Raw genomic sequence first — 17,204 nt, forward strand, 5'->3', positions numbered from 1 at the left:
TTTCATTAGCCTGGGGCTTGCAATTAGGTTAGGCTGCCTGTCTTTGCCTCCCCAGCATTGGGGTTACAGGTGGGGGCTACCACATCTGGCATTTTTACATGGATTCTGATTATTAAATTCACATCTTCATGCATGTGAGGCAAGCACTTAACTAAGTCATATTTGTAGCCACTCTGAACACATAGGAATGGGTGTGTGTGAGTGTGTGTGTGCGTGTGTGTGTGTGTGTGTGTGTGTGTGTGTGTGTGTAGTGCATAGTTACTGACATCCACCCCTTCAGCCTCATTTCTGTGCCTTATTTTATTAAGATTGGGATTGTGTGAACACTGGGATTGTTAACCTTTGAGCATGTACTGGGTGCCAGGCAGTTTCCTAAGAACTACTCATCTATCTTTTATAGACACAGCAACTTTCTGAGCTGGACACTGTATAATTATCTCTGATACACAAACAATGATTCAGAGAAGTTAAACAACTTGTCTGAAGTTAGAGGAATGTTAGTGACAGGCAGCATCAGAACTCAAGTCATTCAGTTTTAGAGCCGTGATGAAACTGTGGCCAAAGGAAGTGGAGGGTGCCATTGTGCTCCTCTCCTGTCTGCAGGGAGGAGGCGTGTGGTGGGAGCCAGAGCCCACGCAGCTGCAGCAGGGCACAGGTGCATAGCACAGGAAATGCCCCTCCTGCGTGTGTAGTATGGTTCCTTTGCGAGGACAGAAGATGGAAAGACCTTGTTCTAAGGTCTGCTAAGGGCAGCTTTGGGGACCATGGTCTGCCTGAAGCCCAGGGCTGGGTTAAGGGGAGCAAGCCTTGGTGTCAAGGGAGAGATGGGACAAATCACTGGGTCTGAGCAGAAGGACACTGCCCCTCAGGTCTAAGAGCCTCTGAAAGATTCGGACCCACAACAGGTCTGGCTTGGAGGTGTGTCTGTCCAGAGTGGGAAGACTGGCATCCAGGGGTTGCTGGGAGCAGGGATCCAGGATCAGTTTTCTATTGTTCCCTGATAAACTTTGTGTCTCCAGGGCGGCATGGTGGATGACAAGAGCGAAGATTCCATGTCTGTGTCTACCCTGAGCTTTGGCGTTAACAGACCCACAATCTCCTGCATCTTTGACTGTAAGTGACGTTTGGTGGGTGGCATCTGATGGGTATATGCATGACCTCACACTTGGAGTGGGATTCCATAGTCAAGGGAGAGAAGGGGGGGAGGGAGAGAGGGGGGAGGGAGGGGATGTGGGGGGGAGAGGGAGAGAGAGGGAGGGAGAGAGAGAGAGAGAGAGAGAGAGAGAGAGAGAGAGAGAGAGAGTGTGTGTGTGTGTGTGTGTGTTGAGGCTCTAGAGACCTGACTTTGTGTGCTTTCAAGCCAGTTGAGTCTTATGGTATGTGTGCCCATGTGCATGTGAGCATTCATATCTGTGTGTTAGAGATGGGAGGTGTGCATTCAAGTTCCTGTAATCATGAGTCTGGTCTCGCCCTCCCTCCTTCCCTGTCTCTCTCCCTGGGATTGGGTAGCCTCAAAGGATGCAAAGCACTGCCTCTGAGCTGGCATCTGTCTTCCTACCAGAGGAGGCTCACTCTTCACAATGGCTGCTGTCCTCTCCGTATGACAACATGGACAGTATGAACAATATGTTTCATATTCCATATGTGGAACATGGAGAGGACAACAGCCAGAGCCTGCTGCCCTTCCTGGGGCAGACCCTCCTCTTCCTGTAGCTCCAGCCCTTAGCAACCCTACTCATCACATGACATCTCTCTTTCCTCCTGAGTGAAGATGGGAACCGCTACCATCTGCGTTGCTACCTGTACCAGGCCCGGGACCTGCCCGCCATGGACAAAGACTCCTTCTCTGGTAGGTGGGAGGAGGAGAGGATCCAGGATCCCAGGGGAGGGCGGAGAGCATTTGCTGTCTCTAGCAGGATCCTTGAGTGGCTGTCTTCTCTGAGTGCCGGATACTGTTTTAGGTCCCAATGCCTCCTGGTCTCAGGGATGCTGCTCCTCATGCGAGATTGTAGCAGGATTTGCCTTGGCTGACTGTCTCTTCCTTCCCAGGGGCCATTCTTTGTTGGATTGCTAGCAATGTCTTTCTCTGTTCAGGTCACTCTGTGAAGACCCAGTTTCCTTAGGCCCCTACCCTCCCAGACCCATTTTAGGTCCAGCTCCCAGGCCCTGATACTCCTAGACTCAGCTCTTGCCCGCCTGGCCTGGGGTCTTATATAGAAGACTTCACCATACAGCGCCGTGCACTCTGGCTTCAGCAGCGTATTGGCCCTGCTCCTTCTCTGTTCCCTGCTCACTTTGCTTCCTTCCATACTGCCCTAGACATAACCGCACTTACTGCTCTCTGGTTCTGAAGCATAGGTCCTGACAGATGAACCTGCCATATTGGCCCTTGTCAGATAAGCCTCTGGGATGGGGTGACTGTGTCATCTCTCTACCTTTCATCCAGTAGCCCTGCCCCCACCAGCCTTGATCCACAATTGCCAACCCCCTGCATGTGCATTTAGTGTTTTCTCAGCCTGGAAAGCAGTTCTTCCTCAATTTCAGTTTCAGACCCAGATCACACCTCCCTGACTGGCCTGAACTGAGCTGATCACTGTGTCCCCAGCCCTGACACTCCAGTGCATTTTTCTGAGCCCCTATCCACTATGGCGCTAGATTGTGGTTCGTCTGCTGTAATCTTCCCATCAGCTGGGAGCTCACTCAGGAGATGCCTTGTTTCCCTGCTGTGAACCTTCAGCACCATACACCTAAGGAAGAGACATTTACATAAGCTCCTCCCCATGTGTACCTAGGCAGATACTGGCAGCTAGGTGTCCTAACTCCTTATTTTATGGGTAAGGAAATACAGGCTCAGGTGGGTTCTGTAAATTGCTCGAGTTGAAATAGCTGACAGATGATAGAGTTGGGAAATTAGTCCAAGGTTGTTCCCCTGCAAGAACCTACCTGTGGCTAAGGAGAATTGGGCTCCCTGAGTGTGGCCTTCTAGTCAGAGTGGCTGTGTTGCTTGTAGCCACATGCCTGCCCTTCCAAGCCCAACTTTGCTTTCCTTATTTCTGGCCACTGTAGTTCATGTCCAGGTTCCTGTGCTCCCAATGACCTGCTCTCCAGCCCCACTCAGCTAAGCACCACCATGGTTGGAGAGTACTTCCCTTCTGGGCTTTGGGTCCTGACAGCCCCCTGTACAAGGACATTGACAGGATGGGGGCAGTTAGACTTCTACAGTGGCTGTGTCTAGGATTCTGACATGGGCTTATTCCCAGCCCAGCCTTTTTCCTCTTAGTGGGGGTCTGTGGGTGAGGGTGGAAGGCCAGTTGTCCTCTATGAACTGAGCTGGTTAAGGATTCTGAAGGGCAGGAGCTCCCCCAGGATGGTAGCCCAGGGAACCAGAGCTCCTCATGTGGATCATGCAGTGGGGTCAGCAGGCACTGGTCTGGGAGACGTCATACTTTCCACCCAGATAAACGTCCCTTGAGCTTTGAGGGTGCTGCCCAGGGCTTCCTCAGAGGCCACGGGCTTCTGAATGAAAGGCTCGATTGAGCAGCAGCTGGAAAGGAAAACAGCAGCCAACACGGGGGAACCCATAAAACTCCAAGTGTTTATTTTCACTCCCAAACCCTAAACCAAAGCGATTTCTCCCCGGGAACTGACCTTGTGATGGCTGGCTGCTCAGTGCTATGCCAGCCACTGGCTGGCATTTCGGAGGAAACTGGTGTTTGACTGTCTGAGGCCAGGGTAGGGTTCAGCTGTGACTGCTCCTGCTGGGAGCATCTTTCAGTTGCCTAGAGCTGTCCAGGGCCTAGCAATCTTCTGCTTCCCACCAGCAGCCCGTGGATGCCGAGTTTGGAGGAGACGCTGGTGGGCTGTTTCTGTTCAGGCAGCCTGAGGAAGGACTATTTTTCGGTGGGGCTTGCCACATCCACTCTCCAGACCCATAGAAGGTGTTTGTGGAGTGTGCTGGAGTCGCACGCGCGCGCGCGCGTGTGTGTGTGTGTGTGTGTGTGTGTGTGTGTGTGTGTGGTGCGTGCAGGAGAGATCAGACAGAGAACGGATAAGATGATGCATCTAATCCCTGTTGACCTCTCTGATGTCGACATGCTTTGCTCCGAGCTGAAAGCATAATCAGCTCTGTTCCTGGCTCCATTTTGCCTGACCCTTCAAAGTGATGGCACCATGACATCTCCCAACACAGTCCAAGCCTACATGTTTCTAGCTCTGTACACACCCATGCTATTGAAGGATAGAAGCTGTCTGCTTTGCCCCATCTCCACTGAGAACTTCTGTGTTGGATGGAGCCATGGCTCTGCTGACAGCTGCTACTCCATACAGAGGATCTTTGGGAAAGGTTGTCTTACAACATTCTGGGAGCCTGGATATGTTTATTATGTAAAGTCTTTGAAGGCCTCACAGGTCAGTGGAATCAAAGGTGTATTCCTTGGCTAACCCAGTTAAAGAGAGCTGGCCCTTAGGCCAGATGCTACATGATGTAGTGACCTATCAGCTGAGAGGATCTCCTTATGAAGTCCACATCTCTCTGAGGCCTGTGGTCTAGTGAAGCTGCAGTAATGTGGTTCTGAGAGATATTCCTCTTAGGACAGGTCACAGTGGGGTCTGTTGAACCTCAGCTCACCTGTGCCAAGGGACTCCTGAATTTGGACGTCTTTAGGGACTCCCTGCTCTTGGACTTCTGATGTCTGGATGCTGCTTGGGCCTCCCTCTTCTAAACCAGGCCCTTTGTTCAGGTTGGCTCTGGTGGGGCGGGGTGGGGAGGTGAGGCATCCGCCCGATAGGCACGGGAAGGGGTTTTCCAGACTGCATTGGAGGCCTGTGAAACGCTTCACTTAGAAAGGGTCCCTGGGAAAGAGACCGGGAAGGGATCCAGGCTTTACAATGCGCAGCAGGGGCTAGGCAGCAACAGGAGGAGGAGCTGTCTAACCTGTTCAGCACTCCTCAAGGCCTTCCCAAGAACCCGGGGCATGAGGGACTCAAGCCAGATTGCTCAGCAATCTGGTCTAGGCCTCTTTGCTATCTGCCCAGAGCAGAACCCTGGCTCTGGTGCTGGCTTCACCCTGCCGCCCACGTTAGCTGCTTTGCCTGTGCATGGCTGGCATTTGTGCAGCCAGGCGACACTGACCCACACTCTTAAGTGTCCCCTGCTTAAACTGGGTCACTCTGTCTCGTGATGTGGGCAGTGACCGTCCTCACTCAGCAGTCATATTCAAAAGCTTGGTTGGTGTCTCCTCCATCTGCATCCTGGGCACTGAGCTACCTTGCCCATTGCTACCATGTAGCAGCCATGAGTACCGAATGAGGGGTGTGTTAGCAGATGCCCAGGAATGTGAGGAAAAGGCTACAGTTTTATGTTTTCAGGGCACCTTGCCCATCTGCTTCCTAAAGGGTCTATGTAGCTTCCAGTAAGGAAGAACTCACTTTACCCACTGCTTGCCAACACCGAGTTTTATACTTTTAATCATTTTTAATCTTATTTTAATTTATTTTTTAAAATTTTATTTTACCTTGCGATAGAGATTTCTGTTGCCCAGGCTGGTCTGGAACTCACTGTGTAGCTAAAGATGGCCTCGAACTCCCAATTCTCCTGTCTGCAGTATCCTAGGATCACAGGCCAGCACCATCGCACCCGTCCTTCCCAATTTTGTAGTAGCAATATGGCTCTGGCAAATTTGAACTTGCATTGTCTTGATTTCTGGGGTATATCCCCCTTCCTTTCCTATGAGGTTGGCATAGAGGACCTGACTAGGACTCAGGCCAACCCCAGCCACCTAGGACGTCAGGCACCGTCTGTGGCAGAGGGGTACTCCGTCCATCACTCACAGCCTCTGCTCTGGTACTCTGGCTGGCTGATGGGGATGTAAGTGTCAGCCGCCTCAGGAAGGTCTGACCAGCAGACCTGGCCCAACACCTGGTGCAAAGCTCTGGACCCCATACAAAAACTGTCCTGTTTGGGGCTTGGTGACAGGTTCCTGAGAGAAGCCAGTGGTATCCCCGAGTGGCTATGTCTGGATTCTTCCAAAGGCAGCATGTGGGCCTCAGAGAACTCTGTTCAAACTTGCCCATCTTTGGCGGGGGTGGGGGTTGTTGTAGCTTTTGGATCCTGCAGCCTTCAGTCTGATTGGATTCTGAACATGGGGACCTGGCCCCTCTGACCCTTCCCCTCTGACCCCACCTCCTGACAAAGGATGTGTCTGTAAGTCTATCTGGCCACCTTGCTGCTGCTTATGTCTTTTGCAGGGGTGGGAATGGGGAGATGGGCGGGAGGGGGTGGTAGTGGAGGCTGGGCCCTGGGCACACAGTAGCCCAGTGTCTGAGGCTCAAGGCCTCCAGGCCTGTTCTTTACAATGCTTTTGTTGTCCTTGTCCCTCCCATGGGTGGGTGGGGTGCATACGTGTGGGTCTGGGTGAGTTTTGTTTGTGAGCTGCGCCCTCTCTGTCCCCCCAGCCCTGAGCTCATTGCCTGAGCTGCCGGAGCTGCTGGAAAGAACCAGCCTGCTAGGAGGCCAGCGTGGGGGGGGGGTGTGCCAACAGCAATACAACGAGCGTGGCCGCTACAATGTGCAATTGTGACCTTTGTGTAAACGTGGTCGGTCTGGGGCCCGCACGCTTATAAAAATAAAGCGTTGGGGAGCATGGGGGGGTGGGGGGTGGGAACAAAAGAGGCCTTTTCGCCTGCTCTCTAATATGGTTTTATTTATCGGAACGCGCCCTCCTTCCCTTACTGGAACTGGGAGAGGTTCTCTGCCGAGCTTGGAGCTGATGGTATCACAGCCAGACGGTTTCATTAAACGCACAGACGCCGCCAGGCCTTGCCAGGGGCAGAAGGAAGAGGGCTTGGGGCCAGCCTGCCAGGACCTGTGTGTGAGTGTGGGAGACCTATGCCAGGGAGGCACTCCCCCGGGGAAGTCTCTCTCTCCGCTAAGGACGTCCCATCACCCTCTTCCAACCACAGAGTCAGGTTCAAAGCCAGTATCCCAGGGGATGCCCTCCATAGTTCTACTGCCCCTCAGTTCCTGAGCTGGCAGGCTGGGCTCAGGTTCAGTGCCCATCAGCATATCCAGTGTGGCTCTGCCACAGGTGCCTAGTGCTTCCAACTGTGATCTAGATGCCCTCATCTTACATCTGGTTCCCGAGAGGAGTCACAGCATCAGACCTTCTGTCTCCCCTGAGTGGAAGCTCTACTGTTGCCTCACCTTCCCCCAGCTTCTATAGTCACTCGGTGCCAGCCCCACTCGCTGTCACCTCCCGTGCAGAGGCTTTTGGTTTGTCTCTCGGTTTCCTTATAGCCAGAAAACCTGGCCCAATTCCCAGTTTCCCCATTTTGACAGTTCTGAGCCTTTTGGAGCTCTCTTTGGTCACATGGGAAGTTAATGACTGTGTTGGGGCTGGCCTGGGGACTTGGCATTTTGGAAAGGGCTGGGGATGAAGGTATCAGCTGTGTTAGGGCCTGGTGCTTGGTCTCCTCAGACATCCAGCTCAAGCTTCCTATTCACATGCCCTAAGCGATTGTCATCTGCAATGAACAGGAGCCTACCCCTAAACTGATACCCTAAGCCCTCTGACCCTTTCCCAATGCTCACACATCCCATAGACCTCATGCTGTTTTCCCAGTGTTGCCTGGGACTTGCTAGAGAGACAAGGACCCTACCCAATTCTGCTGCATCACACGTGCAAGAGAACTGTGAAAACATTGTAGGTGATTCCATGGTGCCTTCACATTTGAGGGCCACCATTCTAGAATCTGCTCCAGTCATACCGACTTGCCTTTGGACGAGGCAGAGAAAATGACTGGCTGGATCCCAGGCCGTTGGGGCTGGCAGGATGCTCAGGAATTTTGGGTCAGCCAGGAGCTCACACCATGTAGCACCTGGCAGCTCTTGACTCTGCATCCACCTGAGATGGTGTCAGCTCTGCCTGTAACGGTTCCCTAGCCTCATCACTGGTCCATGCTATCACGCGTGCATCCCCTGTCCGTTCTCGGGGTGGCAACTGGGGTGAACTGCTGAAGAAAGAAACTGGTCCTGTCTGACCAATGGCATCTTAGGGACCCTAAACTTCATACCTCTGCCTTCCTCCCTCTTCAAAGAATCCAGATCTGCCACGAACACACTTCCTGCCCTTTGCATCTATCCTTCCGTGTTGTCGTCCAATTGTCGCTGGTTGTGTTTTGTTTCAGTTGTGTCCCCAGCTCCCAGTCCCTAGTGTGGCACGCAGAAGGCACTCTGGAAATGCTTGTTGGATAACAAGCTTTGAATGGGCCATTCAGGAACCCACTTTCTCTGGTACACCTCCCCCCTGGGGCCAGATAGGAATGGGAAAGGAAAGGTTTGACGTTTCAGGCCGTCTCCATCTCTGCATGGCTGTAGCTGGCCTCAGAAATGGCATCTGGCCTGCGTCTTATTATTCCAGAATGGCAGCCACAACCATGCTCTGGCCTTGAGGCTGTGGAACTCCCGAACTACCAGCCGAGTCTTATCTTCTTCCTCACCTGCCCCACCCAGATCCCTATGCCATTGTCTCCTTCCTGCATCAAAGCCAGAAGACGGTGGTGGAGAAGAACACCCTGAACCCCACCTGGGATCAAACCCTCATCTTCTATGAGATAGAGATCTTTGGCGAGCCGGCCAGTGTCGCCGAGCGGCCACCCAGCATTGTGGTGGAGCTGTATGACCATGACACCTATGTGAGTATGCTCACCTGCCACTTCTCCCCTTTGCTGTCCATCTCCAGGACCCTGGGGAGCGCTGTGCTATGAGTGTTGGGTCCCCCGGGGGTAGACCGGTGGCCTTCCCCCTGACTTCTCACTGAAACGATTGTAGAGGAGCTGAGAATAGATGGCTGGCCCATGTCCCATGACCCTTGGAAGACATGGCTAATCAAACAGAGAGACCCTAAAAGCACTCAGAGTTGTGGATCGGTAGTTAGATTTTTCTCCGGCTCTATCCTGTCCTTTCTCCACACAATTACTAATCAAGCACTTTGCTGAACTGGGCTGAGTGACCCCTTGCCTGAGGTTTGCTGTCTAGGTGGGACCAGAGGCACTCGGAGTGTGAAGACACCCCTAGGTTGAGACAAAGTATCTGGAGCACTATATGATTCTGGGGTACAGGCAGGGCCTTTTCATGGTGTTCTGGCTGTGCTGTCTGGGAGACGCTAGCCTCATGTGACTGGAAAGCACTTGAAATGCAGTTGTGCCAATGGGGAAAATGAGTTTTAAATTCTGTTGAAGTAACCGAAACAGGTGTGTGCTATGTATGGGACAGAACTGGTTGGAGTCCTTGCTTAGCATGGACAAAGCCCCAGCAGTGCATAAACTGAGTGTAGTGGCACAGACCTGTAACCCCAGCATTTAGGAGGTAGAGCAGGAGGATCACAAGTTCAAGGTCCTCTTTGGCTACCTGTCAAATGTGAGGGTAACCTGGGTTAACTCGCCTAAAAGCAAAATAAAACAAGGTAGCTTATGCTCCAGCGTAAGACAGTGCTGTGCAAAATGTCAGGGCAAGCTGTGGTGAAGACAAAGTCCCAAAGCCATGTGGACATCCTATCAAATGTGGGGGCTACTGGAGGAGGAAGAGAAAGAATGAGCTAAGCTGGGGCATTGGGGGCAGAATGCTGCTTTAAGTAAGGGAGGCCATGTGGTACCAGAAAAAGTGGACTGGGGGCGAGGCCAGGTATGGCAAGTGGAGCAGTGGCAAGGGGGAGTGGTTGGAAGATGTTTCCAGTAAGAGTCGCCATGACTACATATCAGCGGTCCTGAGAAGGCATTGCAGCCAGGGGTGAGGGGGAAGGTGATGCTGTGTAAGGTGCCCCTCCCCCCCAATGATGACAGAGGCTGGCAATGGGTAGTGTGGGTCTGATTTGGGGATTCTGACCTGGGAGCTCTTGAGAAAGCTGAGCTCAAGGATAGAGAGTGACTGGATGGTGTCACTGGGGAATGACTTCCCCCATAAGGGGAAGGAAACATGTGGGTCCTGGTGCTTGTGGGGGCAGCAGGAGGAGGGAAGGCACTGATCTGGTGCAAGGCAAGCTGGTAGGTTCCCAGGCTGAGCCAGAGCTTTTTGGAGGCCTGCTCACCCACACCACGCCATGGCAATGTTTTCTAGAAATGTCTTCTGAACTGTGGCTCTCCCTCTATCTCACTGCCACTCCCTACTCAGGCAGGGTCCTCTTTGGTGTCCCTGGCTGACTAGCCACAAAGACTCATTGAGAAGAATCTTCTGGAAATGTTGCTTCAAGCTGCCCTTCTCATGCTTGCTAGGCTATGAGGGAGGCAAGTGGTCTATCCTAGGGTAGTGGTGGTTCCAGGGATGAGATGAAGTTGTGCCCACTGTGATTGTAGAATAACCATTATCCCGATCCCTGCTGTCTTGTCAGCCCCAACTCTCTGCAGGACTAAGCAGCTAAGGGGGCCACACCTGGCCCTGAGAGTCCCAGACCCTTCCCAGTGCTGTGACTTTCTCTACTCTGAATGATAATTCTGCATTGTCATTAGTGTGGGGAGAGTGCTGGTGCTGGTACCCATTCCAGGATAGCTCATGGAGAAGAGGCCCTCCTGGAACATGAGAACAGTCAGGGCTATCTCCCAACTCCTCCCCTGGGCAAGAGCTGAGGGCTTGTGATGCCCACAGCACCATCTGTTTGAGGCCTGGCTCTGCCAACTGCCCTGTGAGCTATGGGTAGTCTGTCTACTGTTCCTGAGGTGGGGAGAGGTGGGCACCACCACAAAGGCATGGGAGCAAGAGTTGGGCAAGGCCGAGGGGCTGCAGGGGAGGAGGAAGAACAGATAATACAGTGGCTGGGGGTTGGACGCTGTCTTATGGGCAGCTGAAGTGAAGGACAAATCCTGGTTCAAGACTTAGAGGTAAAGACATCATTTTAGTAAGATTCACTTTGGTAAGCAAGGTCCCCCTCCCCCTTTTTTAAATCTGAAAAATGGAGAAGTTAGGGGTGAAACAGTTAAGTGATATGAGAACCCTTGACATGTCAAATGAGGTTGTTAAGGAAGGCGAGGCAGCCTGTTTCTCCCTGGTCTCTGATGACCTCAGAGATGGATTAAGCAAAAGCAAGGGGACTACTAGTTGGACATGTAGAAGGACTTCCCAACTCTTGCAGGAATCCCATCCTAGTGCTGCGGCTTGAGGCTGCTAACATCTTGTCCTCAAAGTTCCCGCTAAGAGGGCAGTGCTTGCCTTCCGCACAAGAGGCTGCCCTGACTTCTGGGGCCCCCTCCCTAGTCCAGGAGGTGGCATGCAGGCCTAGTCTCTTAGGAGGGTGAAGGAAGATGCGGACTCTTCTTTTCTCACACGGGTCTAGGGCGCTGACGAGTTCATGGGCCGCTGTATTTGTCAGCCAAGCCTGGAACGGATGCCCCGCCTGGCCTGGTTCCCACTGACCAGGGGCAGCCAGCCTGCCGGAGAGCTGCTGGCAGCGTTCGAGCTTATCCAGAGAGAGAAGGTAAGGCTGGCCACCATCCAGGCTTGGGAGGCCCAGCTAGGGCACAGGCCAAGGGTGGCGGGGCTGTCCACATGCTGAACTCAGTAGGAACTGAAGTGAGTCCTCAGACTAACACGTACACTGTTCGTCCTCTCTGACCTTCAAGTCGGGACACAGTCCATCTGAGGGTAGACTGTTGGCTTCAGGGATGACTGCAGTTTTCCTTCCTGGGTCACTCCACATGTGTTTTCCTGGAGCCCGTAGAGTTGGGGCAAGGGGCTTCATGTGTAGTGAATGGGTGCTGGGAGCAAGTAAGGGCAGGATCCTGGCTCTGGATCTTGTAACCAGGGCCACACTCAAAAACACCAGACTGTTTTGAGTGCTGTCTTTAGGCTTGCTGTGGGTTCCACGTGAACCTTGTTTGTTAACTGCTCTGACAGCATCTCTGGGTGTCTGTACCCAGACTACTGCCCGTTAGCTTGGGGCATCCCATATCCCTGGCTTGTCTGCTACTTGACGCAGGCTGTGGGCGTGGAAATGAGGGAAGATGAGGGGCTGGGATGGGTGCGCATGATTGACACCGTCTTCTCTCTTCTCTAGCCAGCCATCCATCACATCCCTGGCTTTGAGGTAAGTCTTGTTTCTGTGTTTCCAGCCTCCCTGTGTTTGCAGACCCTTCTACATTTACAGGGCCAGTTATCAGGTCCTGCCTTGGCCCACCAGGAAGCTCCTTCAGGTAGAAGATGGCTCAGTGTGACCCCAGGGCAGGCAGAGTTGTGCCCGTTGTGAATCTAGAGTTCACGTCTTAGAAGTCCTCATCTTACTCAGTGTCTCCACGACCAGCATGGGCACCACCTGCCTGGAGGGAGCTGAGTATCACGAGTTCCAGACCGCAGAGAGCTCAGAGCCTTCTATCTAGGGTCTCTGGGCTGGACTGGGCATGAGACTCACCGTGATGGATTTAATGTTCATCAGAGTGCAAGTTTCACCACAGCCTCTGGGGGTGTGACCCAGGCTCAGGGCTTCCCAGTACCATCTAAGGCCCTTAACACGCAGCCTAGGTTGAGGATCCCCGGCCCAGGCCAGGACAAGAAAGTGAGAGCAGCCCAGTATTGTTAGGAATGACAATTTCTGCATCCACTCCCATCCACCTGAGGGTAGAGGTCAAGTGGCCACACTTCACCCAGCCCATGGCGTTTCTGATGCTTAGGGAATTTCAGTTAGCCCCATTGGCTTAGCTCATGTGACCATGTCCTCTCTGCTGGCAATGCCTCCTTGGTCCTCTTCCCGCCTCCGGGAGTCCCAGTAGAAAAACCTCCGCTGGGTCTCTCCTTCCTTGTTCCATGGTAGACCGGGCTCAGCTGGAGCTGCTTGGGCTGTTGGGACACACAGGGTCTGGATGGTCGTCACCACACAAGCCCCTCCCACACTCTTGCTCCTTGCCATCTTTTCCTGCCAATCTTCCCCCTTGTCTTGTCAGAGCAGGGCTCTCAGTTCTGCTAGTCCTGCGGATTCCAAGTGACTTTCTGTGGCTCCCCAAGTCCCTAGTTCAGTTCCACAGCTTTACCTGACACTCTTCCAGGGGCTGCTACACAGAGTCCCAGGTCCCTCCCACCTCCCGTCTGATGTTCTCCCTCCTGTCACTTCTGGAGAGCATCTGACTTTCTCGTAGTCCATTGTCCCTTATCATATGAGAGGGTGTGGTGAGGTAGCCAGTGTGCTCACCCTTGGTGGGAGGGCTTTCTGTGGGAGCCATCTCTGTCTCAGCCAGTGCTTCTGGATACTAATGGAGACCCTTTGCTCCCTCGGCTCTCCCACTGTTTCCCGGATGTGGCCCATCACAGATGCACGAAACTTCAAGGATTTTGGATGAGGTAAGCTGAACCCAAGGATAGGGTGGGAGGGTGGCGGTAGATGCGGAAGGAGGGTGATAAAAGCCAAACTTCCAAGCTTGTGTTATAGGGTAGCTGATTTAGATTTTAGTCCTTTGGCTTGGAATGGAGCCACAGCCAGCTAAGGTCCGTCCTGTGAGGTGACTCTAGCCCCAGGGTCTTGAGACTCTCTTAGTAGTCCAGACGTATATACAGATCACTTGAATGGCAATGCTGAGTTTTGTCTGGTTGAGTAGCAGGTGGCATATTTTCAAGAATAAAATGTTGGGCAGGTGCCAGAGTAGCCAAGGGAACATTTCTGGTGGTAGACACAGTGTTAGGAGACTTTGACAAAGCCCTGAAGAAGTGGGAGGCACACGTCTCTGGTACAGGGGGCCTAGGTACAGTACAGAGATGGACGGGAAGGAGAGCTCTGGGTGGAGGCTGGGCAGGAAAAGGCTGTCCGTGTCCTCCAGTTGGGGAGTCAGGGACTCCCTGGGCTGGGTTGAGAGCGGATACCACTTGACATTTTCGGTGCAATTTGGACTTGAAGGGCAGGATCAGTCAGGATGTGGGATTGTAGTCCCCCCACCCCACCCCATTCCCTCACTTCCTTTCACTCCCAGGCAGAGGTGGGGGCCTGCCAGCTGCTGGCCCTCTTCGCGCCTGACAGGCGGCCTCCTGCTTCTGGCGGCCATGCGGAGAGACTGCCGATTTGGAAGGCAACATAGAACCCAAGCCAAAACCCACAGCCTGTGCTGAAGAGGACCCAGCCTAGGGATGAGTTATGACAGACATGACCGGATGTGCCGTATGGAATAGCCAGGGCTCGGACTCAGGGCAAGGATGCGGCTGTGGCCTGGCTGTCAGGAAGCAAATCAAAATTGCAGCTAAGGCCAGGCCCTGAAGGGCTGAGCAAAGGGGTTGGCAAGGTCCCCTGCTGTGGTCAGCAGGGCCAGGGGAGAATGATCTTTAGGAGTCTGCTGGACACAGACAGGGCTAGCCCAGCAGGTCCAAAGGGTTCGAGGCCCAGGGACACCCGTCCTATGAGATGACTTTGTGATGTTCTTTGTCCCAGAGCATTGACAGTGCAACTCTCAGCCCTGAGCTCAACACACTTCCCCTGACTGAAGGCTGAGTCTCCTGACAAGAACTTGGGACTTATTCAGTTTTAAGGCTCCCCTGAGGCAGAGAGGAGGCAGGTCACTCCCCCTGCCGTTCTGCTCCTGCAGGAAGCCTGCTGTCTTTTTTGTGTAGTGGTCCAGCACCTGCTTGTGCCCCCTGTTAACTTTCTCCAACCTCCCAGTCCTATCCCTGTGCACATTGGGCTCACTTTCCCGTGAGTCTGGGAGCAGAACAGAAGTAGAGGTGTGATGGGGTGCTGGCCTCCAGGGCAGAGGCTCTAAAGTCAGGCCTTAGAAGAGAGACTGGTGGGGAGGCCTCTGAGACAGCTGTTGTGGGGGTCGGGTGGGAGACAGGCCGGGAGGAATAGAGAGGCGCAGCAGAATAGTTAGGTCCAGAAGCACTACTGCTAGCACAGTGAGGTGGGGGGGGGGCACACATGCCCTTGAGGCTACGAAGGCCTTTAAGTGAGGCATGGGGTTGGCTGTCAATGTGAGTGGCTTCTGAAGCAGGAGAGAAGATGGCAACCCTGGAAGAGGAGACACTGAGCTAGTATCTGAAGCAAGGGAGGGTCAGGAATGTTTTGGAGGCAGTGCCTTGGGTTGGAGCAGCTGTGGGGTTTAGGGACATTGCAGTAACAGCAATAGCCCCTCTCCCAGGCTCTCTGCAGGGGATCACCGCTCTGTGAGTTCCAGGTGGGAAGCCAGGCTGCCTTGTGTGCCAGGTGTCTTTTGGCCTTTGCTCTCCCTCTTTTTAAAGCTTCTTACCCCCTTCTTGTCTCACCTTCCGCTGTGCCCAACTTGGCTCATCTCCCCACCCCCCACCCCTTCTGAGTCCTCTTCTCCCTCCCCCTCCCCTCTATTTTTTTTTTTTTTTTGGTCTGGAGAACAAAGACAATTCAGGCTGCCAAGGGGAATGAGTTCAAAGAGACTGCAATTTTAGATTTCCCGAGAACTGGCAGTGCGCATGGGCGCATGTTAGCGAGAACGCATGCATGCGTACACACATGGCAGGCGAGGTGTTGGGGTTTCTTGCTAGTGGGACTCTAGACTGGAAACATGTATAGAGGAAGACCTTATCTAGCGGCTGGAGGATTTGACTGTTCAAGGGACATTGAACAGTCGTCCCTCTTTTCTTCTGCTCGGAGGTAAGGGATACCTTGGTAGAGCGCTGCATATGCTTTTTGGCTCCTTGTACTAACAAAATGGTGGGCCAACTAGTTACCCTTTGACACCTTTCCAAATCTTGGAGGTGGCAGGGTATACACTGAGACTTACCCCGGTTTCATTCCTGCACCCCAGCATCCACTAGAAGGGAAACATTTGGTGTTTTGCAATCAGGAAAATAAGCCCAGTGCCCCCCATCCCTCTCCTCCTCCCTCAAGGCCTTAATTTGAAACACTATTTTCCTGGGTAGTGTAATTAGACCAGCATGTTGTTCCTAATGAGCTGGGTGGGGCCGACAGACAATGGAGCCTCCCGCTGCCTGGCTGCCCCCTGCCTGCAGCTCCCTAAGGAACCAGAATGTGTCCTTCTTGGGTGAGGTGGGAGTCTGAGGGCTACTGGGAACAGGGCAGTCTAGTTGACTGCAGAGGGTTGTCAACACCTGCACTGCCCTGGAAAGGAACATGGTCTAGTGTGCTGTCACCTAGGACTGGGAGTATATCTGGGGCTTCAGCAATCTGTGCTGAATTGGCCATGGGGATAATGGATTGAGAAGAATCTAAGAGTGGCTTGAGGAAACCCTCAGCTGATCCTGGTTATCTGGGTCTGAGTTGGCTTGATCGACACCTTGCCCACCTGTGAACCCCCACTAGTAGGTGGTCCCAGGTTCATTCTGCTTCCAGGGCAGGCACAGGAGTTGGGTTAATATGGCTGTCTCTGCCCAGGTTTATGGTATTATTGCCTTGTCCTTGGGGCCTGGACTCCTCAGTCCCTGTTACCTGTGAGGCAGCCAATCAGACATTTTGCTTGCTTTTGCAGTCTGGCCCTCCCTTCCTGGTGGTGGAGACAGGTTGTCATGTTCTGATAAGTGTCACAATACTCATACTGTCCTGGAGAGACAGCTTTGGGTCCCCTAGGTAGGCGGAACCAGGAAGAAATTGAGGCATAGAAGCGGGCAATATGGCCCAGGTTCACTTTTACCTGGAGCGAGATAAACAAAGGATGAATAGGTTCATTAGAACTCTGTGTGTGTGTGTGTGTGTGTGTGTGTGTGTGTGTGTGTGTGTGTGTGTAGTATGTATGTGCTGTGTGTGTGTGTGTGTGTGTGAAGGATATGTGTGTGTGTGAGGGGTATGTGTTTGTGTAGGGTGTGTGTGTGTGTGTGTGTGTGTGTGTTTGTGTTATAGGAGTCATTTAGGTATAACAGATGTCAGAAAGCAAGGCTATAAGAAGTTTCTGGAGTGTTTGGAGGAACTGGGGGAAAGGTGAGTTAGGCCCTGAAGACTGTACCAGGTTCTAGAAGGTGGTGAAGGGAGCTGCCTCAGCCATGAGTAGGCACACCTAGCAAGGGCCCAGAGAGGACCTACCTGATGATGATGATGATGATGATGGTGGTAGTGGCAGAGCAGGTGGCAATATAGTCAAAGAAAGCCACTTTGTTAACTCTTCCTATCTGCCTAATCCCTCCCTCACTCCTGGTATCATTGCTTATTCAGGGTTGCTGGTTGGCTAGGGTCAGTGACAGACAGAGAAATGGCTCAGGGTAATTGCTGTGTCATTCAGTGTGATGAAGGTTGGGGTGGACAGAGGATATGGGAGGCCATGGA

The 17,204-nt window shown here is 53.0% G+C and overlaps 1 protein-coding gene across 25 annotated transcripts in view; it reads left to right on the forward strand.

Annotated features, from left to right (window-relative positions):
• The window catches only part of Dysf (dysferlin), a 199,814-nt gene that overhangs the window by 117,237 nt on the left and 65,373 nt on the right, over nucleotides 1–17,204 (forward strand). For all 25 annotated transcript variants that reach the window (XM_017592630.3, XM_006236765.5, XM_006236761.5 and 22 more), the window contains 6 exon segments: nucleotides 1,020–1,113; nucleotides 1,772–1,849; nucleotides 8,510–8,691; nucleotides 11,322–11,462; nucleotides 12,042–12,071; nucleotides 13,286–13,315. In XM_017592630.3, the coding sequence (XP_017448119.1) occupies nucleotides 1,020–1,113; nucleotides 1,772–1,849; nucleotides 8,510–8,691; nucleotides 11,322–11,462; nucleotides 12,042–12,071; nucleotides 13,286–13,315 (555 nt within the window).

This window comes from Rattus norvegicus, chromosome 4, assembly GCF_036323735.1.
Source record: "Rattus norvegicus strain BN/NHsdMcwi chromosome 4, GRCr8, whole genome shotgun sequence".
Taxonomy (NCBI): Eukaryota; Metazoa; Chordata; class Mammalia; order Rodentia; family Muridae; genus Rattus; species Rattus norvegicus.